Here is a 24727-nt window from a genome sequence, read left to right as displayed (position 1 = left end):
ATTTTGATCATTTTAGCAATAGGAATATGTAAAATCCTTATGTCAGCCATTTTATCTCTAGCAATTATGGGCCTTCATTTCATTTTTATTGAGGAGAAAGAAATTCAAGCTCGGGTAATTTTAAAAAGGTGGGTCTATCATCACTCATAAAAATAATAGGAAAACGTGGTCCGGTTAGGCAATAGCAAAGCTAGGAAATTTTCACTGGGGCTAGCTTAAAGATTTAATCTTTATAAACAAATAAGCTTGATACTATATTTTTTAGAGTATGCTCTAGCTTAAGAAAATTTTACAAGGTGAGCCGAGAATTTTCGTTATTAAACAAATATGTGTTAAAATTTAAACAAATCCAAACTTGTACATGTACAAGAAGCGATGAGAAAAATGATATAACAAAAAGAAATTATTTGTAAACTGTATTATGTAATTTTATATGAATTAAGATTAATTACTAAATATATAATGAGTTACATTCAAAAATCAATACAAATTACATGTAAAATTTTAATTTTTTACGAAAAATTACGTGAGCTATAGCTCAGGGTAACCCTTAACATGGCTACACCATTGCGGTTAGGAGCGGCAAGACGGCAAGAGTGTGATCCTATAGAAAGAAAGCTAAATAAAGAATTTGATGAGCAACTTGGTTGAGATTGGAGCCGCCACATTCATCCAATAGGAATTATGCTGTTGCCGCCATTCTCCTACAATAAAAGGGATTTGCAGACTTTGTATTGGATCATCATGATTTATTTTAGGTTATCAATGAAGATAGCATGCAATGCATGCATTACGTAGCGAAAAGATGGGGCGAATAAGAAAGAGTGTGTAGGGTTAGAGAATTTAATGTTAATTGGAGATTTTTAGTGGGGTTTGTTTTGTCGAGGTTCTTGCTATCGATCGAGGTAAGTGGTTTATTTAATGTGTTGTAAAATTTCTTATTTTTGATAAACGAAAACCACGAACTATCGTGGGGTTTCTCTATTTCAAATCTTTATCTATTTTCAAGTCAAGCATGTTAGATTTGTTGAAATGTTTTTAGAGTTATTATATATGGTGATATGTGGATTATTTGAAAATGCTCATGGAGCATGAGAACTTTAGTGTTGCGTTATTCCGATTGATAAATGCAAACTGCACACAGGGATTAGGGTAGAAATGTCATTAGAGGTCACGTGGTGAGTTACATATTTGATGAAGGATATAATTAACACGTAAAATGATGATTTGATATAAGCACTCCGATGGTTGTTGCTCGCTCCTCACCTGATGAGTTGTTTGGCAAGACAAATGCTAGACGAGGAAATTAAGGGTTTAAAACTTTTTTTTTTTATTTGGTAAACCCTGTAACGGGTTTTGGAGTTATTAATATAAGACAAGTTTTATTTTCGTTATTTTTTTTTATTTGCGCACTGGGCACACAGTTACTTTTTTTACTAATCCTAGGTCTGGGGTGTGACATAATATACTCTCTAAACTCTATATAAATGTAACCCACACCATCATAGTAAAACAAAAAGGACATCAAACGTCGACGTAGTCCAATTTCGAACGAACCACGAAATATTTTGGGTTCTTGTGAGTTGATCCAAATGAACAAATGAATAAGAAGAGAGTTCTGTTAAAAAAAAAAAAATAAGAAGAGAGTTCTTACACCAAATAGAAATGCTAAACACATTTTCTTTTGCCTCGTTTTTTTATTTTTAGTAGAAGGATTGTAGATGTTGGCAAGCACGGCAGTGATGCCACCACTTTCATGAACTTTTTATTTTCTGAAAAAAAATAAAAAATCACTTTGAACAAAGCCAACCTTTCTTTAATAAATGTAAAATACTCTTTTTTTTCAACAAATTATTATTATTTTTTTGGTTAAAAATCAAGGCAACTTTATTAATATTTTTACTTGCATTTCAAAATGTCATCTTGCACAGTTACACTAATTTCCATACAAATTTTCCTTCTGCTTTTACTTTTTTGGGGCGTTTTGATATAAGTGTCTGAGTTTTCAACTCTATAGACTAAACATTTGTTGGTTTTAGAGATTTAATTAAACATTTTTCCTATAAATTTGGAGTCTAATCTATCATAACTATCCTTTATTTGTACCAAAATTACAGATTTTACCACTGCCTAAATTCTTCGGGAAAAAATGCAGAGATATTGAAGCAAATTTCCTACAATCTAGCTCATTTGATTCCCTCTAAAGATAATTATACAGAAAAAAATGATTATCTACAATTTATTAAGGAATAAAACCCTGCCGTTTGATTTTTTTTCCAAGAAATAAAATACCATTTAAGATATTTGTAGTAATCCATATATAAATTTTTGTAGTAATTCATATAAGAAAATAACATCGAGAATAATACAAACATACCAATAAAAAATATAGGTATGAAAACAAACCTACTAAAACCGGAAATAAACATACTAGTAAACAACATTGAAGAACAAAAGTAAATGTACCAATCAACGATATGTATAATATTAATCGTACCCATATGATACTAAATGGTACAATCCATAATGTATACAAAAACAATCGTAACAAAATCGTGAAAAAAACCTATCAATCAATGAGAATAAAACTAAACGTACCGGAAGCTAAAACTAAATGTACCAAAAGCTAAAACTAAACGTACCAATAACCGATATGTACACTCAAAAATTAAAAATAAACGTCCAAATCAATACAAAACCAATATATGATAACCAACAATAAACGTACCATTATTGTCACAGCCCGTCCCGGAATTATAAACTCCGAGGACGTGAAATTACAGAAACGCCCTTAAACGAGATTAAGGTGCGTAAATTTGGTATTTGTTTTACCTAAAAACATCCTAAACTAGGGTTAGATTTATTATTGTATGTGTTAATATTTTGTATTTGGACTTTATGTAGGGTCCTACCTCCTGAAATCCTTCCCCATTTCCCGTTTTGTTGTCTCCTTCTCTCTCTCTTCCTCATCTCTCCCTCAGTCACTCTCACACTCCCTCATTCTCTCTCAAACTCTCGGACAAACACCAAGGCTCTCGAAAACTTCACAGTTTCAGGATGAGGAAGGTACCATCATGTTCGTGAGGACCATACGAACACATTGGTATTGTTTTCAGGTAAGGTTTCCCACGATTTCACGTAGAAAACTCAAGCCCGTGAAATGACACTATTCATGAACTTTGTATTTGTTGATTTTTAGGCCAAACTAAGATCATAGGGAGCTCTAGGAGGTTCCCACGAAGCTCGGAGTGCTTCGTTGGAAGTTTTTGGACGTAAGAACACGGAGATCGACAAGTTCAAAGTTTGGCCGGAGCTTTCGAGGCGTTTTCCGGCGAATCCCCGGCGAGTTAGGCGTCAAGGTAGGTATCAATCTCTTCGTCTCGTCAAGTACTACAACTTTCCTTTTTGTTTCACTCAATTTCGTTGAGTATTGAAGAAGTTATACTCATTTGAAAAATACCCAGTTTCCGGCGACCTCCGAGGCTTTCGAGGCAGTTTCCGGCCAAACCACGGCGAACTAGGTGTTTTGCAAGGTACCATTCTCTTTGTCTCTTCAAGGGCTACAACTTTCGTTTTTGAAGCACTTGATTTCGTTGAGAAATGACAAAGTTATGGCAATTTGAAAAACTGTTCAGAAAACGGCCGCCGGAAAAACCAGTCCGGCGACCCAAGGAAGAAGAAGGTGCTACAGTAAAAAATAAAAATAAAAATAAAATTATTTTAAAAATATGTCGACGTCCGTGACGTCGAGTAGATCACCGTGGTATATTCATATACCCAATTTGAGCACCGTATGAGAAAGTTATTAAGGATTGTTGGTTAGGTGTTCGAATAACGTTTTATAGTTTTGGTGAAAATGTGAATTGATGATCCGACCGTTGGATCGTCACCAAACTTTGATACGTTGTAATACGTAATATTTGAGGATTATTGGAACTTACGGATTGGGAATCCGAGTTACGGATCTTCCGGAATTGGAATTGTAAGTCCATAATATAAAATGTTAACCGTCACTTAGTTTTGGAAATTGACGGAGATCCGACCGTTGGATGGTAATGAAATTTTAGGATGTTGTCCTAGAGGTATATGTGGACCTCTGGAAGTTATGGATTTAAAATCTGAGTGGCAGATCTTCCGGATCGATCAACGTAGTGACGTATTTTATATAAGTTATATATTTTATCGATATGAATTCTGAGCCTGGATTTGATTACTATTCTAGGCGGCGATCGTCATGACGCCTTGATGTGTGGTGCTAGGGAGTTGTTGGATGAACTCCAGGTGAGTGGGCAGTTTTGTTTTCCGTATATATATATATATACTTGACGTTTCCCAGAAATTGAATTGAAATGAAAATATGTTTAAAATGAAATGCATATGAGTTATGTGGAAAAACGGGAAGTGAAATACCATGCATAGAATTGATATGAAAAGTATATAGAAATGTGAGTTGAAATGCCATGCATGAATTAATATATGATGCAAATGTATGAATTGGTGCGGTGGACGCACATGTAAGAATTGATTTATGATGCATATGTATGAATTGGTGCGGTGGACGCACAGGTAAGAATTGATTTATGATGCATATGTATGAAATGGTGCGGTGGACGCACAGGTGAGTATTTAATTACTGTTATGATGATGATGATATATATTGAGCTCAAATCCTGCACCATGGTTTAGTGCTTATAGTATTCACCGCATCGCACGCTCGCCTTGGATCCAAGTAGATGCTAGTCGTACAGTCCACGCGGAGTGGGTACGACAGACCAGTCGCGAGAGTGTTAGTGAGATTCCGACTGGTGGGTGACCTTAGATTATGTGCACAGATGATTTATGAGAAGCACTAGAGCGTAACTTGTGTGCAGAAGGCCGGACGGGTCACAGAGGTGACTCCGGTAGAGTGATAATGATAGATTTTGAGCTCTAGGTTCAACCGTATAGGGCTATTAGAGGGCCTACGGTTGATTACTTTCTTGCACCTGATATGATTATGTTGATGCATTCATACCTTATTACTGTTGAGATGATGTGGCATGGCATAATTAATATGAGAAATGTTGAGATGACATGGCATGGCATGATTGATAAAGAGATAATGTTGAGATAGTAAAAATGAAGTTTTGAGAATATATATGTATATTTATATTTTACATTTCTGGGAAAGTATACAGGTTTTACGGAGAGGGGTTACAACGTTTTAAGAAATGTTTGGATTTGGAAAAGAATTGTTTTACTGACCCACTCAATTTTGGTTTTGCGCCCCTCCAGGTTCAGGAATCACAAAGGTGTGGTGACTACGAGGAATTCGACGGTGTTCTGACAGATTGGACAAAATTAGGACTCCCTTCGGGTGTATCAACTTATAAATTGTATCTTAAAGCTTCCGTACTGTGCAAATGGTTACGTCACTCTCACGTGACGGCCAGCATGCCCTCCTTCGGGACGGGGTGTGTCAGTTGGTATCAGAGCATGGTTGCAATCTTGGACATTTTGAGAAGTTCTAGTGAATTCTGTCAGAACTACACCGCCTCGTAGCAAGCCACTTAGTTAGAGGAATTTAGTCTCCCTAATATAACGGTTTAGGGGAAACTATTATTATGGTGATTCAGTCTATTATAAAAAGGGACATTTTAAGATGGGTTATGAGTTGAATTTGAATCACTTAAGAGAAATGATGAACCTGAGGGAGCGAAGTAACGGTTTAACCATTTGGAAAAGATGTTTCAGATTATGCAAGTCAAAGGAATCTTCCTTCTGACAGGGGGTCGAGACGACTACCTGGTTTTGGGTATGAATTTGCATCCTGGTGGAAACATGAATGTTAATTGTTGTCACCGGAGAAAACAGCTGATTGAGAATTATTTAAGGACTTGTTTAAGGAAAAGTTTATCCCTCCGGCATTTATCGATGGTAGTAAACAAGAGTTTACAAATATGAGACAAGGAAGGTGATGATCGAGGGATATTATAGAAAGTTTTCAGACTTGCCTTGTTCCATCCAGATATTGTTGTTATTGGTGGAGGTGTTATGTTGTTTTAAGCTGGGTGGCAAAAAGGGAAGTGGTATTTTGGGTGACCACTATCCATTATACTTCTTACCAGGAATATACGAGATGCTGTTGAGTCTTGAGGACTCTAAGAACATGAGCAACGAGAATAAAGAAGAATAAGAAATGAATGGGAATCAAAAGAAGACGATAAAGTTAATGATTCGTCATATCAAAGATATAGAAAGATTCAGAGCTTCGAAAGAAGTGAAGCTAGAATTAATTCTTCCAGCTGAGGTTTTAATGTCACTGGTCAGAGTAAAAGTGATGGATATACTGGTAATCCCAGATATTTGAGACAAGGTGTTTCGAGTAAAGGAAATGTACCTTGTGCAGCAGGTACAAAATTAACACTTTGGGAAATGTGAAATTAATGAATGTGTTTATGTAAACAGAGGGGACCCAGAATTGTGAATCGTCCCTATAATCAGTTGTACTCAACAATTTTCTATGACATCATAGTGTTGATTCAACAAGTTTATGAATTTAGTAGTTTGGTCGGATTGACCGTGAGTACAGAGAGATTTGATGAGTTATATGTTCAGTCGTACAGACCATGAGAAGTGGATTCATTGACACATGAGAAATTGGTGAGTTATAGACTCGGCCGTACCGACCACGCGGAGTGGATCCGGCCGACGTATTATTGAGATAAGAGTTGAATCAACCGTATTGGTCATTCTAGTTGACTTCGGCTGATATATTTCTTATTATGTATGATATTACCTAGAGAGTGGTAAATAAATGTAGTTGAGACGAGTGTATGTATTTTGCATTGAGTGACAAAATAGTATTGTTATATCTTTGAGAGTGGTTGCCTATTTATCGAGACAACGATGATTTATCAGTATTGCGGGCTGCAGACCGTAATATTAATAACTCATTCGTGGATTCGTTAAGCAAGCAAACCGGTAGGTTATTTTATGTTAGTGTTGTACTTACTTAGAATGTTCAGTAATAATAAAGTATGTATTGGGTCAATTAATTTTATTCCATTAGAGTGATTGTTTATAGTTGTGACTAGATGGAATGTTACGGGAAACCAGTTACTTTCCATCGATCTGGATGACCAGAGATTACTTTTGTAAGTATGCAAAGTGGATTGAGTCAGGCCGTTATTTACGCTGTGAGAGCAAAGAGATTGTTTTCGAAAGGCTGTCAAAAATAATTAGCTCATGTGGTGCTAAATGATGTTGTTTGGAGTAGTGTGAATAATGTCAAAAGGGTTAGACTTTTCTTGATGTCTTCCCTGAAAGTATACCTGGATTGCCTTCAGGCAGAGATATGAGGTTCACTATTGATTTGTTGCCAGGTATAAATCTATGTTAAAGATTGGTTCAGGATGAGTTAAGGGAATTGGAAATTCAGTTGAAAGAATTGGTTGATAAAAGTTTCATTCAACCTAGTACAACATTTTTGAGGAGCCCCAGTTTGTTGGTGAGGAAGAAAATGGACTTAGAGATTGTTCATTGATTATAGACAATGGAGTCGGGTAACGATTAAGAACCGTTATCCATGGTAATGTACTGATGTTTATTTAACCAGCTCAGAAGTAATTGCGAAGATTCAAAGATTGAATTGAGATCTGGTTACTACCAATTGAATATTATAAGTGACGTTGATCATAAGATGGTTTTCTGGACTTGTTATGGTCCTTATGAAGTTTGGTGATGCTATGTGGATACTCATGCTGTTTTATGAGTTGATGGATGAAGTATTCCAATAATGCCTTGATAGATTGATATCATTTTTATTGAAGATATTCTGGCATATTCTGAGCCAGAGCAGAGCATGTAAACGTATTAAGTCGGTGAACCAAAAATTGAGAGAACGTTGGTTGTATGCTAAGTAGCAAATGCTAAAGTTAGACGAATCAGGTGGCATTCTGAGATTTGTTATATATTCTTAAGGTATTCAAGTGAATCCTTAAAAGATAGCAGAAATTGAGAAATTGGAACAACCACGAGCTGTAATTGAGATTCAGAATTTCTTAGCTTACCAGGCTATCTTGGATGGTTGTGAAAGATTTTTCAGTCATTGCTTTGTCATTGACGAGACGGTTGAGAAAAGAGGTTATGTATGAGTGGGAAGGAAATTGTGAGCAAATGATTCAACAACTGAAGTATTTCCTCACTCATGCACGTATTTTGGTATTCCCAGAGAATAGTGGTAATCATAAATTTTTAGTGATGTTTCTTGAATGGTATTGGAGGCATGTTGATGCAAATGTTAGGGTGATTGCATACGTTTCACGATAAATGGAATCTCATAAGATGAATTACCCTACTGGTGATTTGGAAGTCACGATTACCATTCTTGCTGTGAAGTTATGGAGACATTATATTTTAGTGGGAATGCAAGATTTTTTTTTAATCCAAAAAGTCTTCAATATCCATTACTTGGAAGGATTTTGATATGAGGCAACAAAGGTGGATTGAATTGCTTAATGAACATGATTGTACGATCAGGGTGATCGTAAAGTTTGTTCTAGCTGAAGCATTTGGTGAGAAGACTACAGTAAGATTAATGTCTGGCACATTTGCCAAGAGTATCATCTTATGGATTGAAACCAACGGAAGAAAAATTAAGAATGGAAGATCGAGAAGAAGTTATACTTGTTAAATTTCAAGTTAGGCCTATTTGGTAAGGTCGTACTCGAGACTCAAATGCTTGACGAAGGAATTCAAGAATTAACCGAGGCAGAATTGGATGGTATGTTTATGCAAGAGAATGGGACGTATGTGCCAAATTATGTGGAATTAAAGAAAGCAATTTTGACGATATACAATGTTAAGTTTTTGGGTATGTTGGTTACTTCTAAGTTTTGGATAGCGTACAAGAAGCTTGGTTACCAAATTACCTTATAGTACACCTTTGTGTTGGACAGAAGTTGACAAAAGAGTTCTTGCGGGCCCTGAGACTATGGATGAGTCTCCTCAAAATATTCAGGTGAGTAAGTTAACCTGAAAGTAGCCAGGAATGACAAAAGAGATTAACAGATGGGTATGCCACTAATCGAGTGTATAACGTAGATGATTTTATATTTTTGGAAATTTCTTCATGAAAAGAAATAGTAAGATTTGGAAAGTAGACAAGATAAGATTTAAACACATCAGACCGTTTTGATCATTAAAAGAATCGATGAAGTTGCATACAAGTTTGTGATGCCTTCAGAATTGGCTAAGGCACATAATGTATTTTGTGTTCGATGCGTTGTCACTAGGTGGCAGAGTCGTCTCATGGAATTCTGGTGCAACTATTGAGAATTAAATTGGATTCGACTTGATAAGGAACCAAGGATGACTTTGGATTGGAAAAAGAAGGTCCTGAGAATTAAGACAGAGTAAGTGGTAAAAGTATTGTGGATGAACCATTCAGCGGAAGAAACTACTTGGGAGACGGAAGAACGGATGAGAGGTATGTATCCGAGGCTGTTTTATGAGTTTTGATGGGTTGGTTGGTGGCTAGAATTTCGGGGACGAAATTCTATAAGGAGGGGAGATTGTCACAGCCCGTCCCGGAATTATAAACTCCGAGGACGTGAAATTACAGAAACGCCCTTAAACGAGATTAAGGTGCGTAAATTTGGTATTTGTTTTACCTAAAAACATCCTAAACTAGGGTTAGATTTATTATTGTATGTGTTAATATTTTGTATTTGGACTTTATGTAGGGTCCTACCTCCTGAAATCCTTCCCCATTTCCCGTTTTGTTGTCTCCTTCTCTCTCTCTTCCTCATCTCTCCCTCAGTCACTCTCACACTCCCTCATTCTCTCTCAAACTCTCGGACAAACACCAAGGCTCTCGAAAACTTCACAGTTTCAGGATGAGGAAGGTACCATCATGTTCGTGAGGACCATACGAACACATTGGTATTGTTTTCAGGTAAGGTTTCCCACGATTTCACGTAGAAAACTCAAGCCCGTGAAATGACACTATTCATGAACTTTGTATTTGTTGATTTTTAGGCCAAACTAAGATCATAGGGAGCTCTAGGAGGTTCCCACGAAGCTCGGAGTGCTTCGTTGGAAGTTTTTGGACGTAAGAACACGGAGATCGACAAGTTCAAAGTTTGGCCGGAGCTTTCGAGGCGTTTTCCGGCGAATCCCCGGCGAGTTAGGCGTCAAGGTAGGTATCAATCTCTTCGTCTCGTCAAGTACTACAACTTTCCTTTTTGTTTCACTCAATTTCGTTGAGTATTGAAGAAGTTATACTCATTTGAAAAATACCCAGTTTCCGGCGACCTCCGAGGCTTTCGAGGCAGTTTCCGGCCAAACCACGGCGAACTAGGTGTTTTGCAAGGTACCATTCTCTTTGTCTCTTCAAGGGCTACAACTTTCGTTTTTGAAGCACTTGATTTCGTTGAGAAATGACAAAGTTATGGCAATTTGAAAAACTGTTCAGAAAACGGCCGCCGGAAAAACCAGTCCGGCGACCCAAGGAAGAAGAAGGTGCTACAGTAAAAAATAAAAATAAAAATAAAATTATTTTAAAAATATGTCGACGTCCGTGACGTCGAGTAGATCACCGTGGTATATTCATATACCCAATTTGAGCACCGTATGAGAAAGTTATTAAGGATTGTTGGTTAGGTGTTCGAATAACGTTTTATAGTTTTGGTGAAAATGTGAATTGATGATCCGACCGTTGGATCGTCACCAAACTTTGATACGTTGTAATACGTAATATTTGAGGATTATTGGAACTTACGGATTGGGAATCCGAGTTACGGATCTTCCGGAATTGGAATTGTAAGTCCATAATATAAAATGTTAACCGTCACTTAGTTTTGGAAATTGACGGAGATCCGACCGTTGGATGGTAATGAAATTTTAGGATGTTGTCCTAGAGGTATATGTGGACCTCTGGAAGTTATGGATTTAAAATCTGAGTGGCAGATCTTCCGGATCGATCAACGTAGTGACGTATTTTATATAAGTTATATATTTTATCGATATGAATTCTGAGCCTGGATTTGATTACTATTCTAGGCGGCGATCGTCATGACGCCTTGATGTGTGGTGCTAGGGAGTTGTTGGATGAACTCCAGGTGAGTGGGCAGTTTTGTTTTCCGTATATATATATATATACTTGACGTTTCCCAGAAATTGAATTGAAATGAAAATATGTTTAAAATGAAATGCATATGAGTTATGTGGAAAAACGGGAAGTGAAATACCATGCATAGAATTGATATGAAAAGTATATAGAAATGTGAGTTGAAATGCCATGCATGAATTAATATATGATGCAAATGTATGAATTGGTGCGGTGGACGCACATGTAAGAATTGATTTATGATGCATATGTATGAATTGGTGCGGTGGACGCACAGGTAAGAATTGATTTATGATGCATATGTATGAAATGGTGCGGTGGACGCACAGGTGAGTATTTAATTACTGTTATGATGATGATGATATATATTGAGCTCAAATCCTGCACCATGGTTTAGTGCTTATAGTATTCACCGCATCGCACGCTCGCCTTGGATCCAAGTAGATGCTAGTCGTACAGTCCACGCGGAGTGGGTACGACAGACCAGTCGCGAGAGTGTTAGTGAGATTCCGACTGGTGGGTGACCTTAGATTATGTGCACAGATGATTTATGAGAAGCACTAGAGCGTAACTTGTGTGCAGAAGGCCGGACGGGTCACAGAGGTGACTCCGGTAGAGTGATAATGATAGATTTTGAGCTCTAGGTTCAACCGTATAGGGCTATTAGAGGGCCTACGGTTGATTACTTTCTTGCACCTGATATGATTATGTTGATGCATTCATACCTTATTACTGTTGAGATGATGTGGCATGGCATAATTAATATGAGAAATGTTGAGATGACATGGCATGGCATGATTGATAAAGAGATAATGTTGAGATAGTAAAAATGAAGTTTTGAGAATATATATGTATATTTATATTTTACATTTCTGGGAAAGTATACAGGTTTTACGGAGAGGGGTTACAACGTTTTAAGAAATGTTTGGATTTGGAAAAGAATTGTTTTACTGACCCACTCAATTTTGGTTTTGCGCCCCTCCAGGTTCAGGAATCACAAAGGTGTGGTGACTACGAGGAATTCGACGGTGTTCTGACAGATTGGACAAAATTAGGACTCCCTTCGGGTGTATCAACTTATAAATTGTATCTTAAAGCTTCCGTACTGTGCAAATGGTTACGTCACTCTCACGTGACGGCCAGCATGCCCTCCTTCGGGACGGGGTGTGTCAATTATCACTAATCAACAATATGCACAAATTCAAACGTATACAAAATAATTATCTAACAAAAAGTATACTAAATAATAAACAAACAAAAAATTAAGCGTCCATCATTTCAATTATTTTTTCAATTTTAGGATAAAAAAATGTTTTGAACGAAAACAAAAATTAAAAGAGATAATTGGATAAATATGTTGAGCGAAAAAATCAAAATTATCTCCTAAAAAAGAGTCCACAACTCCTAAAATACATGAATTAAAAAAATGGCTAGATAAAAAAAATTCTCTCAACTAATTTTTTTTTTTTTTTGGACAAATTCTCTCAACTAATTGAAAGGACAAATTTAGAAATCAATATGTAAAATTTTAATTTAAAAAATAAAATTATTATTTTTAATTTAAAAAAAATAACAAATACTGATGTGGCATAATGTACCAAAGCGCCTTGATCAAAATTCTAAAATGCATGGATGTTTAATAAAAAAAATTCAAAATTTGAGCGTTTAAATCTAATTAACTCTACTTTTTTTTTTAGGGAACTGTTATTAGCATTTCAAAAATCTTCCTTATAAGTATATCTTTTCTTTCTAATTATAAAAAAATTTAGAATACCAAATAAGATTTTAAAAGTGCTAATAACAATTCTCTTTTTTTAACCTCAAAAACAGTTGAATTTCAGCATTCAAATTCTTTTTGTGACTGGTCACCAAAAGGGGAAAATGATCCTCGCCGGATCCCTTCCAGCCGGATCCTCCGAATCCCAAAGATTGCTGGCAAGGCTTGCCTCTAGCAGAGCCATCGCAGCTTCTTCCCCTTCCTCGAATAGGGCCGCAAAGCCACGTACGCAACCTTGCTTCCAAAATAGGACCGCAAAGTCATCGATCCCAACTACGATCCCGTCGACACCGTCGCCTTCTCCACATCGGCGACCCTCTCAAGCCTCTTGCCATCAACACCATCGACGCTGCATCTCGGTGCAGAGAATTCCATGGCCGTTGCTGCCATAGCTATTGCTTCTCAATCGGAATGGCGTCAAGGCTGTCTAGATGTTTTCTGACCGTTCAATTTTATTTTGAATGAATAGGATTAAAGGATCTTCCGGATCCGAATGGAAGGATCCGGAGAGGATCCAATCCCACCAAAAGGCACAAAAATAAACACCTAATTAAACATGTCTTCCCTGTTAACAGTTAAGCCTCTGTCCAATAAAAGACAGCATTCAACAACAAGAGCTATTCCTTACCTGGTTTCTAGGACTAGACTGCACGCCCTTTTTCTCAACTGCTATGTGCATAATTTGATAAAGGATAAATTGCAGTTTGACCTCCTAAACTATTACTCTAGTTGAAATTGATCATTGAACTATTTTTTTGGTAAATTAACTCCCTGAACTATTTAAAATCAGCCAATTAACCCATTGCAGCAGATTCCGTCCATTATTCCGTCAAATTCAAGGACAAATTAGTATTTTCATCATCAATTCTTACTTGTCAATTATAACTATTAATAAAATAATGACACGTGGACACGGAATTATTCAAAAACTTATAGCATAATAAGAAACATAAAGTAACGAAATGTTTACATAAGGACCATTTCATATTATCATTACACATTATTAAGTCCACATGTCATAATTTTATTAGTGGTTATAAGTGACATGTAAGGATTGTTGATAAAAAGACTAATTTTCCCTTGAATTCGACAGAATAATACACGGAATCTAATGACAAAGGGTTAATTAGCTTATGTCAAATAGTTCAAGGGGTTAATTTACCAAAACAAATAGTTCAGGAGGTCAATTTCAAATGGAGTAAGAGTTCAGGGGGTCAAACCACAATTTATGTTTTGATAAATCAATTTCGACTCGATATCAAATTTGTAAGTGTACCAAACGCAAGAATGTAGCTCTAAGGTTATGAAAAAAGTTGGGAGTAGTCAATTTACTTATAAGCACAAGTAAGGCCCCACTTTTCTAGGATGTAGGATTCACTCTAAACACGTCTCCTTACATGTTGTTGTTGAGCTTCACATACGGCGCAACCTGCTCTATACAATGAAGAAAGTCGAAGTTTCACCATAAAACTAATTGTCAGTATGGGGAGTAGCCCGATTACGTATAAGCACATCTAAAGTCTCTCATTTCCCTAATATAAAATTGATACTCTTAACAAGTTTCAACTTCATTACTGTTTTTAATTTTGCAGGCTCAATTATTTAGCAGGGTGCAAAGTTCATCGCGGAAACTATTTCATTACCTTTGTTACTTACACATACTACAAGCTTGAGTAATAACTTATTCTCCAGAGTGACCTCTCTTCTTGAAGGAATGTCTAATTTGAATATTTTGCACATTAAGTGTGAGGCAATTTTGGTAGCGGAGACTTTCTTGCTTTGATGACATGATCAGAGGGGCGAATAGTGAAAAAAATCGAGGTTTCACAATCAAACCAATTAGTAATATGGGGAATAGTTCAACTTACTTATAAGTTCATACAAGGTCATTCCTCTCATCAATGTGGAATTCATTCTCAACACACCCCCTCATGTGGAGAGAATTTTCAAGCTTGACACATGGGCAACGCAATTTGGGTGACGTCTATCATCTCATCAATGTGAGATTCATTCTTAACATGCCCTCTCATGTGTAACGAATTTTCAAGCCTAACATGTGAATAACACAACTCGGGTGACGTGGAGCGCATGTGGTTGTTGAGCTTCACACATAGAACAACCGACTCTGATACCATGAAGAAAGTTAAGGTTCCACCATAAAACCAATAAGCAATATAGGGAGCAGCATAACTTAATTATAAGTCCATGCAAGGTCCATCCTCTCATCAATGTAGGATTCATTCTCAATCATATAAAATATAAACGTTTTCTCCAAACGATGAGCTTGCTCAAGAATATACCTTGCTAACTCCATGGCGTTAAACCCATTGGAAAGCTCTATTGTTACAGAAATATATCCTCTCCGGATCTCTTCCAATAAGGTCACCGAATCAAGTGATCCGGACCTTTACATTTTTATCCAACAACCCACCTGTTTTGATCCCTTAAAAGCTATAATAATTTTTTACCGTTAGATGAAATTTCAAATGTACAAATCACTTGATCCGGTGATCTTGATGGAAGAGATCTGGAGAGAATCTCTTTTCTATTGTTACCTCCTTTGGTTGAACAGTAAAATTCAAAATTTGGAATTTCCAGAATTTCCTATTACATCCGCGTGTCTGAAAACACAAAAACCAAAACATCAGAACAAAAAAATTCCAAAAATACCGGAAAAATAGTAATACGAATATAAGCTATAAAGCAAGAAAGTGCTAGTCCCCTGAACTGTACCAGTCTACATTTGTTTTGGTGTGTGCGCACGTGCGTGTGTGAGAGAGAAAGAGAGAGAGAACCAACTTCAACTTTTAACTTTAGGTTTCTGTGAGAGTGAGGTGGGTAGACTGTGCAATGTATACATTCAAATTAGAAAGAAAAGTATCATCGCCCAGATCCTTTTTCTAGGGATCTTGAAAATTCTGTGATCGTGATTATTCATCGTGAGGTCAGAAATCATTTAAAATTTAAAATTTAAAATTAAATATAAATAGTACTTAACGAAAATTGACCGCATGATATACGATGAACGGCTACGATCACGGATCCCTAGAAAAAGAATCCAGCATAAGCGATACCAATGCTGGGACCACCGGCGGAACCAAGTACAAGGCTCCGGTGGACTATTGCATAGGGAAAGTTTTAGTTTTTTAGGCTTAAAAAATACTGATCATTTGGGCTATTTCATGATTTTTAATTGTTGCAGCCCATCTATAAAATGAAAAGTCTAATTCTAAGAGCTGTTAGTGTTAGCAAGTATAAAATAAAATTAATTTAACCAATACTAAATTTAATAGTAATAACTTAAAACTTGTATACTTGTTTTACTTTATTCATTTGAAATTTTAAAGACTAGAAGTCTAGAATAAAAACTATAGAGTTTCAGGTTTATTACATAACTTTATGTAGTGAACAAAAAAAGAATTAAGCATTTGATTTTGTAAAAATAATTTGAACTTAGCTCACCCACCGAATAATTCTTGACTCCGCCATTGACTCGGACTAGGCCATCACTCAAGCTTGTTACGCGCAAACTTAGCTCACCCATCGAATATATTCAAGCCCATATCATGCTTCTAAATTCATTTGTCAAATACGCGAAGTTCGTCCCTCTCCTCCGCCCTACCCTGCACACGGGCATTACCAACTTTGTACTTTAAGAATACCAAATTGGCTATTCCGGTTATCGGCATGTACCTAGTAAAAGATAATCGCAATATTATACAATAACATACATGGACTAGTAACAAAAAACCTTGGTAATTATTAAGCTTAACAAGCACAACACAGTAAGACTACAACCAAACTGCATCCATCAACATCCGGACTATGGTTTTGAAGTCGCAACACATTATTTCTTTACATAAATATTAAACCTGCCTAATTCCCTCTTTTCATTTGCTTTGTATTCCTGAAAGACAACTCTGGCAGCAGATTTCCGCTTACTTTCATTTACCACCTGAAAAAGAGTCGAATGCTCGGGCGAATGAAGTATGACCATTTCCTTCAAATTCTTAGCATCCTCGAGCATATACCTCACTAACTCCATTCCATTGTTCCCGCTAGAAAGCTCTATTGTTGCCTCCTTAAGATGATCGATAAAAGCCAAGTTTTGAGATTTCCAGAATTCCCTATTAAATCCACATGCCTGTAAAGGAAACGAGCAAATAAATTAAAATTTATTATAGATTGTTACATCCCCAACCCGAGATGAGGCGTGACAAAGATATTGAGTAAATAACTTGACATTCCTCTTGAACTGCACTACCTACATATGATTAGGGTTATACATCGCTCTGGAAACAATAATTGAAGCTCTAAAGATAACATTACTTAGATCACAAAAACAATCTTAGAAGAGACCAAGATCAATATTTTTGCGATGGACCAATATCCTAAACCCTTGGAACAACTAATTTTAGTTACCATTGCTGGGACACATCACATAGTAAACTACGTTGTATTCGTGTGTGTATGAGAGAGAGAGAGAGAGAGAGAGAGAGAGAGAGAGAGAGAGAGAGAGAGAGCGAGAGAGAGTATAACTTACTTTAGGTTTCTGGATGAGAAAGGATGGGTCACACTTTACATACAAAGTTTTCAAATTGGGCATTCCTCTCAGAAGAGAGACCATTGTTGGGACCATGTCATCAACCAAGCTCTCCATATGCACACCCAGGTAAGATATATCATCAAACAGTGCAGGCATAGAACCTTCCCTCAACAGAACCTGCAATATTATAAACATGAGAGGCAGAGTCTTGAAATAGAAAATGCAGAGCATCCAGAACACTATAAGTAAAAAAGACAAACAAAGTTGAGCGGCTTGAGCCAAGGGCGACCCATTTCCAGAATTCATGCATTGATTTCAAAAATAAAACTTTCCGCACCAGTATAATTTTTCATTCCACTATGCCACACTTGGTTTTGGTTTCTAAGTTTCAGAAACATAAACTAAACATCCCTACTATTTCCATGGTATAGAATCATAGTGAAGATACATTCCTTGCAACATCCTTTCAAAGATCCAAAAATGACATAATCTACACAAATTCGTAGTGCAAACCATCATGTTTTAGCTAAAAAAGAATCTCTCTAAAGTTTTACCTTGGCTGTCTCTCCGCTTAGAAGAAGGACTTTAACCCTGCGGATACTGCAAAGAAGCTCAAGTACATTGCCAAAGTCATTGTTATCTGCCTCATGGTTCAGAAAAATTTCAGCCGTTTCTAAGCACATAAAATTCCCAAGATTTTGGTTATTCAACAAACTCCCAGTCCATTTCAAATACTTAAGATTTGGGGCAAAAACTTTGAAGGATCTGCTGCTAGGCGAATCAAATCTCCAGTTTATACGCATAGCTTCGAGTTTCTCACATGAGATACTAAGATGACAGAGGTCACTGTGAGAGGAAAACACAAAACTAAATGATTCCAAGGACGAGCATTCAATGGTGATATTTTCTACTCGGACATGTTCAAGGTGTAATTCCTTAATCGATTTGCAAGAACACGAGATCCATTTGCAAAACCCCTCATCTATTGTAACATTTGTCAACTTTAAGTATTGGAGATTGGTGGAGTGAACCGAGGAGGGCACTGTAAGAATTTTATTGCAGTGCACCGATAAAGACCTCAAAGATCCACAAAGAAAGATGCAAGATGGTAACTCTAGTTCAGTCGTCTCAGGTATCCCCAACTCAAGATCAAGCACTTCAACATTGCACCTTACTGCCATATGAATCCATGTGACCACTCGGTAAAGCTCGTTATAGAGACTTGCACCTTTTCCATAAGCGAGACTCCAACGAATACGAAACTGTTGTATTTTACTGTCCCTACGAAGAACCAAGAACCTATCCAAAGAATTCAACAGCTTAAATTGCTTACTGTAAGATGATTTATTCCAGTTGTTAAATTCATCAAAGTTCAAAGAGGGTGTTGACAGATGAAGTTCTCTACATCTTTTGGATACAGTGCCAAACCGAATGAGATCCAATATAGAGAGTAATGAAAGAATTCGATGTGCAACTTCATCTGGCATACTACTAAATCTATCGTTCGTGCGCTCAGGACAAGCTCCTTGAGCCTCTGAACTTGTAGTTGCCAATAACTTACTCTTATGTTCCATGATACTTGTTTTCCTTTCGCTTTTCTAATAATAACTTAGACCTGCAAGGATTAAGAACATGAGAATACAACTACGTAAATATACGACATCAACAGTACAAAACTAAGACCATGGTATTTTACGAACGATAGTGTTAGTGGGTTAAATAGTTAGTTGTTAGGGGAGAGGATAAGTGGGAATCAAACTCGCACCAAGGTGCATAGGCATCATTTCTTTTTGCCACTCTGTCTGCTAATTTAAACTCTACATTTATTTCTAACATGAACATAATTTTATCAATTTTCAAATTGTATCTTTGAGTGGTAAATATGAGACCCGCTACGACAACTAAACTGCAATACATTAGGAAACGACCTACATACCATCTGTTACATTCAATCAAAGAGTTCAACTTTATATATACATATATTTTATGAAAATTGAATTATCTGCAACTAACCCTCATGGGTTTGCTCTAGGTTAACGAACCCAGAAAATTCTCAGCAAAAGATTGCATCTTTTCCCATTCGAATTCAAAATCTCCCAAGATTAACAATTACCAACAAAAATTTGTAAAAAAAAAAAAAAAAAAAAAGACAATAAAAGAACAAAAAACCTGATCGAAGTACTTAATAGCTTCGGATGAGTAAAGCTGAAGAATTTCCAAAGCGAAAACGGAGAAAATGGAATAAAAAATGGCATGCAATTTTGGGGGTTGAAGGATCGGAAATCAATTCGTACCTACACATCCGGTGACGTCCAGACGGCGGAGAATGGCGTCTCTCTCAGCGGCCCGCCAGTCGATCTGATTTTGGTGTTTTGCTCAAAAGTAAAAGAAACAGTAAAACCTTAAAATGTTCGGGTATTGTTGAATACACTTAACATTTTCAATAAAATTAGAATTTGATAGAATTTATTAACAGACTTTAAAATTAGAATTTTAAAAGACTTGAAAATTATAGTCAAATTAGAATTTTAAAGTATTTTATATAATTTTTTTAAAGTAAAACACATGTTTTGATGACATATGGGTGAAGAAAGAAAAAAAAAGTAAATTTTGTTTATGATATTTTCTTTCTTTTATTATAATGATATTTTCATTGGTTTTTTACTGATGAAATGTGTTCTATTAATACATAGTATAGATAAAAAACGAACACCAAAAGCTCGGTTAAAAGAAAAATTCCTAAACTATCTGCTTGTCATTATCTAATTGGGTCTTGCAATTCTTTTGGTGCTCTGCTTCGGTTCCAAAGTATTGGGTTTGAACTGTAGTCTTATCAAAGGCCAATGAAAACTCTTTTTCTTAAGTGACAGGGAGGGTTGAAGCCCAAAGACCAATATAAATCAAGAGTTGAGTAATTTCAACCAACAGAAAATGTCATTCAACATATTAACATCAAGGCTTAGGTTTCAACATTAACTCATAAATAAATCCTTTTGAAATGAGATTTAAACCAAGCATCTCTACCGATCACTTTACCCAACCCAGCTAATGCAGAACCAAATAGTGGAGTTCAGGCATTCCCTGCCTTTCCTTAAAGACAACTATTGCAGAATTCATCTCCCTTTCATTTACCGTCCTCATAAGAGATGATTGATTAGGTAAATAAAGTATGTTGATGCACAAAATTGGGTCGATCTTGGACCAACGTAAATCCGACCGTGAATCACACAAACGCACAAGAACACAAAGATATATCGTAGTTCACCTCAAGTTGAGGCTACGTCCACACTGGTGTTGATAAATGTTGATGAAGGTTACAGTATGCATAGAGGCTATAGAGGCTTAGTATTTGCTTTCGGTATTATTCTATGCCTCTCTATATGTTTTCCTCTCTCGTTTTTGTCCCTTAAGTGAAGGTGAGGACGATCCCTTTTATAGAATAAGGGTTTCCTCCTCTTACATAAATCATGGGCTCAGAAATTAAGCCCAAATGTCAAGGCCCAATATATGGTACAACATGAATCCCCCAAGTCTTCAGTCAAGAAAGTCTTTTGGTTGGAGACTTCAAATCCAATTTATGTGCGGGCCGAAGTGATTAGATGTCTTCCAGAACTAGTACTCGACATGAGACGATGCTTAACATCAAACAATACTCAGCTAGAGGTAGCACACGTTGCGAGGCTGCTCGGCTAAAGGCAATGCTCTCGGCGAGGTGGTTGCGCGGCTGGAGGTGGTGTTCGTTGCGAGGCGGCTCGGCTTGTAGCGTTCTTTATCGCGAGTATGCATTCGACGTCAGCATGAGCTCATTATAAGTTAATTCTCGACATGACTCAGATCCGCTTGTTAGGTTTGTTTATGGGTCTATGTGTTGGCTGGAGATTTCAAATCCAATCTATGTGCGGGCCGAAGTGACTATATGTCGTCCAGAACTAGTACTCGACATGAGACGGTGCTTAACGTCAAGCAATACTCAGCTAGAGGTAGCACACGTTGCGAGGTTGATCGGCTAGAGACAATGCTCTCGGCGAGGCGGTTACTCGGCTGGAGGCAGTGCTCGTTGCGAGGCGGCTCGGCTTGTGGTGTTTATCATTGTGAGTATGCACTCGAAGTCAGCGTGCGCTCATTATGAGTTAACTCTTGACATGACTCGGGTCCGCTTGTTGGGTCTTTGAGTCTACGCCATTCGTATGGTCCATGAGTTGGGTCCACAAGTTGGGTCTGTGAGTTGGGATTCGAGCTCAATGGTGTCCAAGCACATAGGTGTCCAAATGAGCGAGTGTCCGAGCAAGTGGGTGTCCGGTCAGACAATAGATCACCGTTCGGACTAAATCTTTGTCACCATAAGCATGTGGCTCAGTGATCTATAGGCTGATCAATAGTGTTGGTAGGCTTCTTTAATCTGCAACAATGTTGATCAATAGAGCTAGTTGCTCAATAATTCTTGACAATAAATGTTCGTATAAGTATGAACGCATAATGAATAAATCAAATTGACAAAGTTTGTCAAGGTAAAATATTGTACTATGTGCCTACTACAAGTAAATAATTTATTCAAAGGAAAACTAATGAAAAGGGCTTGAAAACTTTGAGTTTGAATGATAAGGACAAAATAAAGGGTAAAGTGAATAGTACCAGGATTGATTTTTTAGTGTAAAAATGTGGTTTTTCGTTAAAGTGAACAGTACCTGGTGCTTTTCGTTAAAGTTCCCTTTATTCAATTGTGTGGTAAATCACATGTTGTATAAGTGACATAGTTAAAGGCACCACATATCACTAGGCAATGAATATTGCTCAAGTAATTGGGCAAATATGTGTCGCTAGTGAAAAATAATGGAAGACAATCTGACGACAATAATCTTACACATGATGACTATAGGGAGATATATAAATATAATGTGCCACGAACAGTTGTATTTCACCACAACCATTCAAATAATATAAGTAGTTGTGATGTGGTCAGACTTGCCATAGGAAATAGTCATGTGAGGTGATAAAATAATTACATAATGTGAATGGTGTAGTGGATGTATGGTTATATGATAGTCACATATAAAGCAATAATAATTTAACTAATAAGCTGTCATACATAAATGATGATAATGAAATAACAAGAGATTTTGTCTTCTTGTTCTGTATATTGCGCATGTAATGGTTAGAAATGATTAAAGATAAATAATAAATTATTAAATAAACAATGATAAGTTGGAGAAGAGGGAGTCCTTATCTTCTTTGTTGGTTTTTTCAAACAGTGGGATAATGGGTACATATTATACTCACGTATAATTAAAGTTTCATCTTAACATTTAAATAATAAATAAAGTATTAAAAAATGATTAAAGTTATGTTATTTTAAAGAAAATGGCAGACACTTGTAACAAATATCATAATATATATTAATAACGTATTAAAAAAGATAAATTTCTTATCTTTTCATTTCATGTTCGAATGCGGGTTGTTCAGTGGGATTTGAGCACTCAAAGCTCACAGAATAGGCTTTTTTGAAGGTGGTCTTGGCATTTGGCACCAACGCATGTATCATACAAGACAATGATTCCCACATGTTTAAACTCAGTGAGTCGCCCACGAGCATTATCTTTTTTTCCCTTCCATCTCCTCAGAAAATCCCCTTTTCAAACCTGAGCAAGTTACAAGAGTCAGACTTCCAGGTATACTTGAGGAACTGCTTGTCAGGTCTGCCATACTTGATGCAATCAAACTCAGGATCTATGAAGGGACAGCTAGCGGAATCATAGAGCGAGTAAGAAGCATCAAAAACCCAATTGCCTTGGAACAAATTGCAGTCGCTCACTTGCTTCATGTGGACTCTTAAGCTGCTGTTATGGCTGTATTTTGCTGCTTCTGCTTCCTCTGAAAAGAAGACCAAAACTTGAAGAGCTATAAGGCACAATAGAGCTTAGAGATTGAAACCCATTTGGGAATTTGAGCACTGTGAATATGGGGAATTGGGGTTTGTATCAAAACCTAGTTGCGATTTTGCAGATTCACGGTGAAGGTTGTGAAGTTTAATGGAAAAAAATGAAAGAGAAACGACATAGCTTTTTGTGTCATTTCCCACAGACGACGCCAAATGTTGATGCATAAAATCGGGTTGATCTTGGACCAACGTAAATTCGACCGTGAATCACACAAACACACAAGAACACAAAGATATATCGTGGTTTACCTCAAGTTGAGGCTACGTCCACACTGGTGTTGATAAATGTTGATGAAGGTTACAGTATGCATGGAGGCTATAGAGGCTTAGTATTTGCTCTCTGTATTATTCTCTACCTATCTGTATGTTTTCCTCTCTCGTTTTTGTCCCCCAAGTAAAGGTGAGGACGATCCCTTTTGTAGAATAAGGGTTTCCTCCTCTTACATAAATCATGGGCTCAGTAATGAAGCCCAAATATCGAGGCCTAATATATGGTACAATAAAGTACGACCATTTTCTTCAAATTCTTGGCTTCCTCAAAGGTGTACCTTGCAAACTCCAATTCATTGACCCCATAAGAAAGCTCAATTGTTACCTATTCAAGCTGATTAATACAAGCCAGGTTTTAGGATTTCCAGAATCTCCTACTAAACCCGCTTGCCTGAAGAAAGTTAACATGCATGCAAACCAAATGAGAATTTCTTAGAGAGAGAGAGAAAGAGGTAAAAGTAAATGTGAGTAAACTTAGTTTCACTTGCCATGGTAACTTCCACTATCCTAAGAAGCAAGGGTCGGAAAGTTGCCACATACTTTACGTCCAAATTTTTCAGATTAGGCATTCATCTAAGAAGAGAGGCCATTATGCGGACTAAGAAATTACTCAAACGTGTATATGTACGGAAGTGAGAAAGGTGATAAAATAGTTTTGGCACTGAATCATGCTCCCTCCTGAATAGTAGAGCCTGCAAATTATATTTCGTAAGGCAACATGTATATGAGACACATAAAGGAGAAGGGCCTCAAAATCCCAGATATTTTATGTACCTTTCTGTCGCTCAACCTTCCAAACCTACTTCTCTCTTTCGATACAATTCTCCAGCCGATCTGTTCCTGCTGTCAAGTAAGATCTCGAATCCCTAGCTGTCTCTTAAATGCAAAGCGCATCGTTTGGCTCTCATGGAGAAACTGATGTAAGGGAAATTTAATTTCTCTTTCAATTTGGTTTCTCAGCAACCAAATGTAGCGATTAAATGTGCTTTTATTTTTGTTCGATTTTCTATTAATTTTCATTGTAAATTTTGTTTTGTTGTTAATTTTGATTGCGATTATTGTTTCAAGTGCTAATTTGTTGCGCTGAGT

General features: G+C 36.8%; 1 protein-coding gene and 2 long non-coding RNA genes across 4 annotated transcripts; 2 read left to right on the top strand and 1 right to left on the bottom strand.

Annotated features, from left to right (window-relative positions):
* The first annotated feature begins 2912 nt into the window (after positions 1-2912).
* On the top strand, positions 2913-6060 carry LOC103443906 (uncharacterized). The gene is made up of 5 exons (XR_011575342.1): positions 2913-3116; positions 3200-3359; positions 3465-3533; positions 4223-4281; positions 5275-6060. It is a non-coding gene; the product is annotated as an uncharacterized lncRNA (long non-coding RNA).
* A 3215-nt stretch (positions 6061-9275) lies between these two features.
* On the top strand, positions 9276-12161 carry LOC114825785 (uncharacterized). The gene is made up of 6 exons (XR_011575341.1): positions 9276-9627; positions 9726-9937; positions 10021-10180; positions 10286-10354; positions 11044-11102; positions 12096-12161. It is a non-coding gene; the product is annotated as an uncharacterized lncRNA (long non-coding RNA).
* Positions 12162-16624: 4463 nt separating this feature from the next.
* On the bottom strand, positions 16625-19892 carry LOC103414881 (F-box/LRR-repeat protein At4g14103-like). Of its 2 annotated transcripts, XM_017326691.3 has the most exons (5): positions 19728-19832; positions 18995-19048; positions 17988-18732; positions 17431-17610; positions 16625-17031 (listed from the first exon to the last, which is right to left on the bottom strand). In XM_017326691.3, the coding sequence occupies exons 3-5, from the start codon at positions 18612-18614 to the stop codon at positions 16735-16737; spliced, it is 1104 nt and encodes a 367-aa protein (XP_017182180.3). In that variant the 5' UTR covers positions 18615-18732; positions 18995-19048; positions 19728-19832; the 3' UTR covers positions 16625-16734. The 2 variants fall into 2 exon arrangements, with proteins under 2 accessions (XP_017182180.3, XP_008351465.3); XM_008353243.4 differs by having other exon boundaries at positions 17988-19048; positions 19728-19892.
* Between the last annotated feature and the right edge of the window lie 4835 nt (positions 19893-24727).

The sequence above is a fragment of the Malus domestica genome, chromosome 14 (assembly GCF_042453785.1).
Source record: "Malus domestica chromosome 14, GDT2T_hap1".
NCBI classification, from domain to species: Eukaryota; Viridiplantae; Streptophyta; class Magnoliopsida; order Rosales; family Rosaceae; genus Malus; species Malus domestica.
Note: the sequence above shows the minus strand (reverse complement) of the source record. Positions and strands in the feature narration are given on the sequence as shown.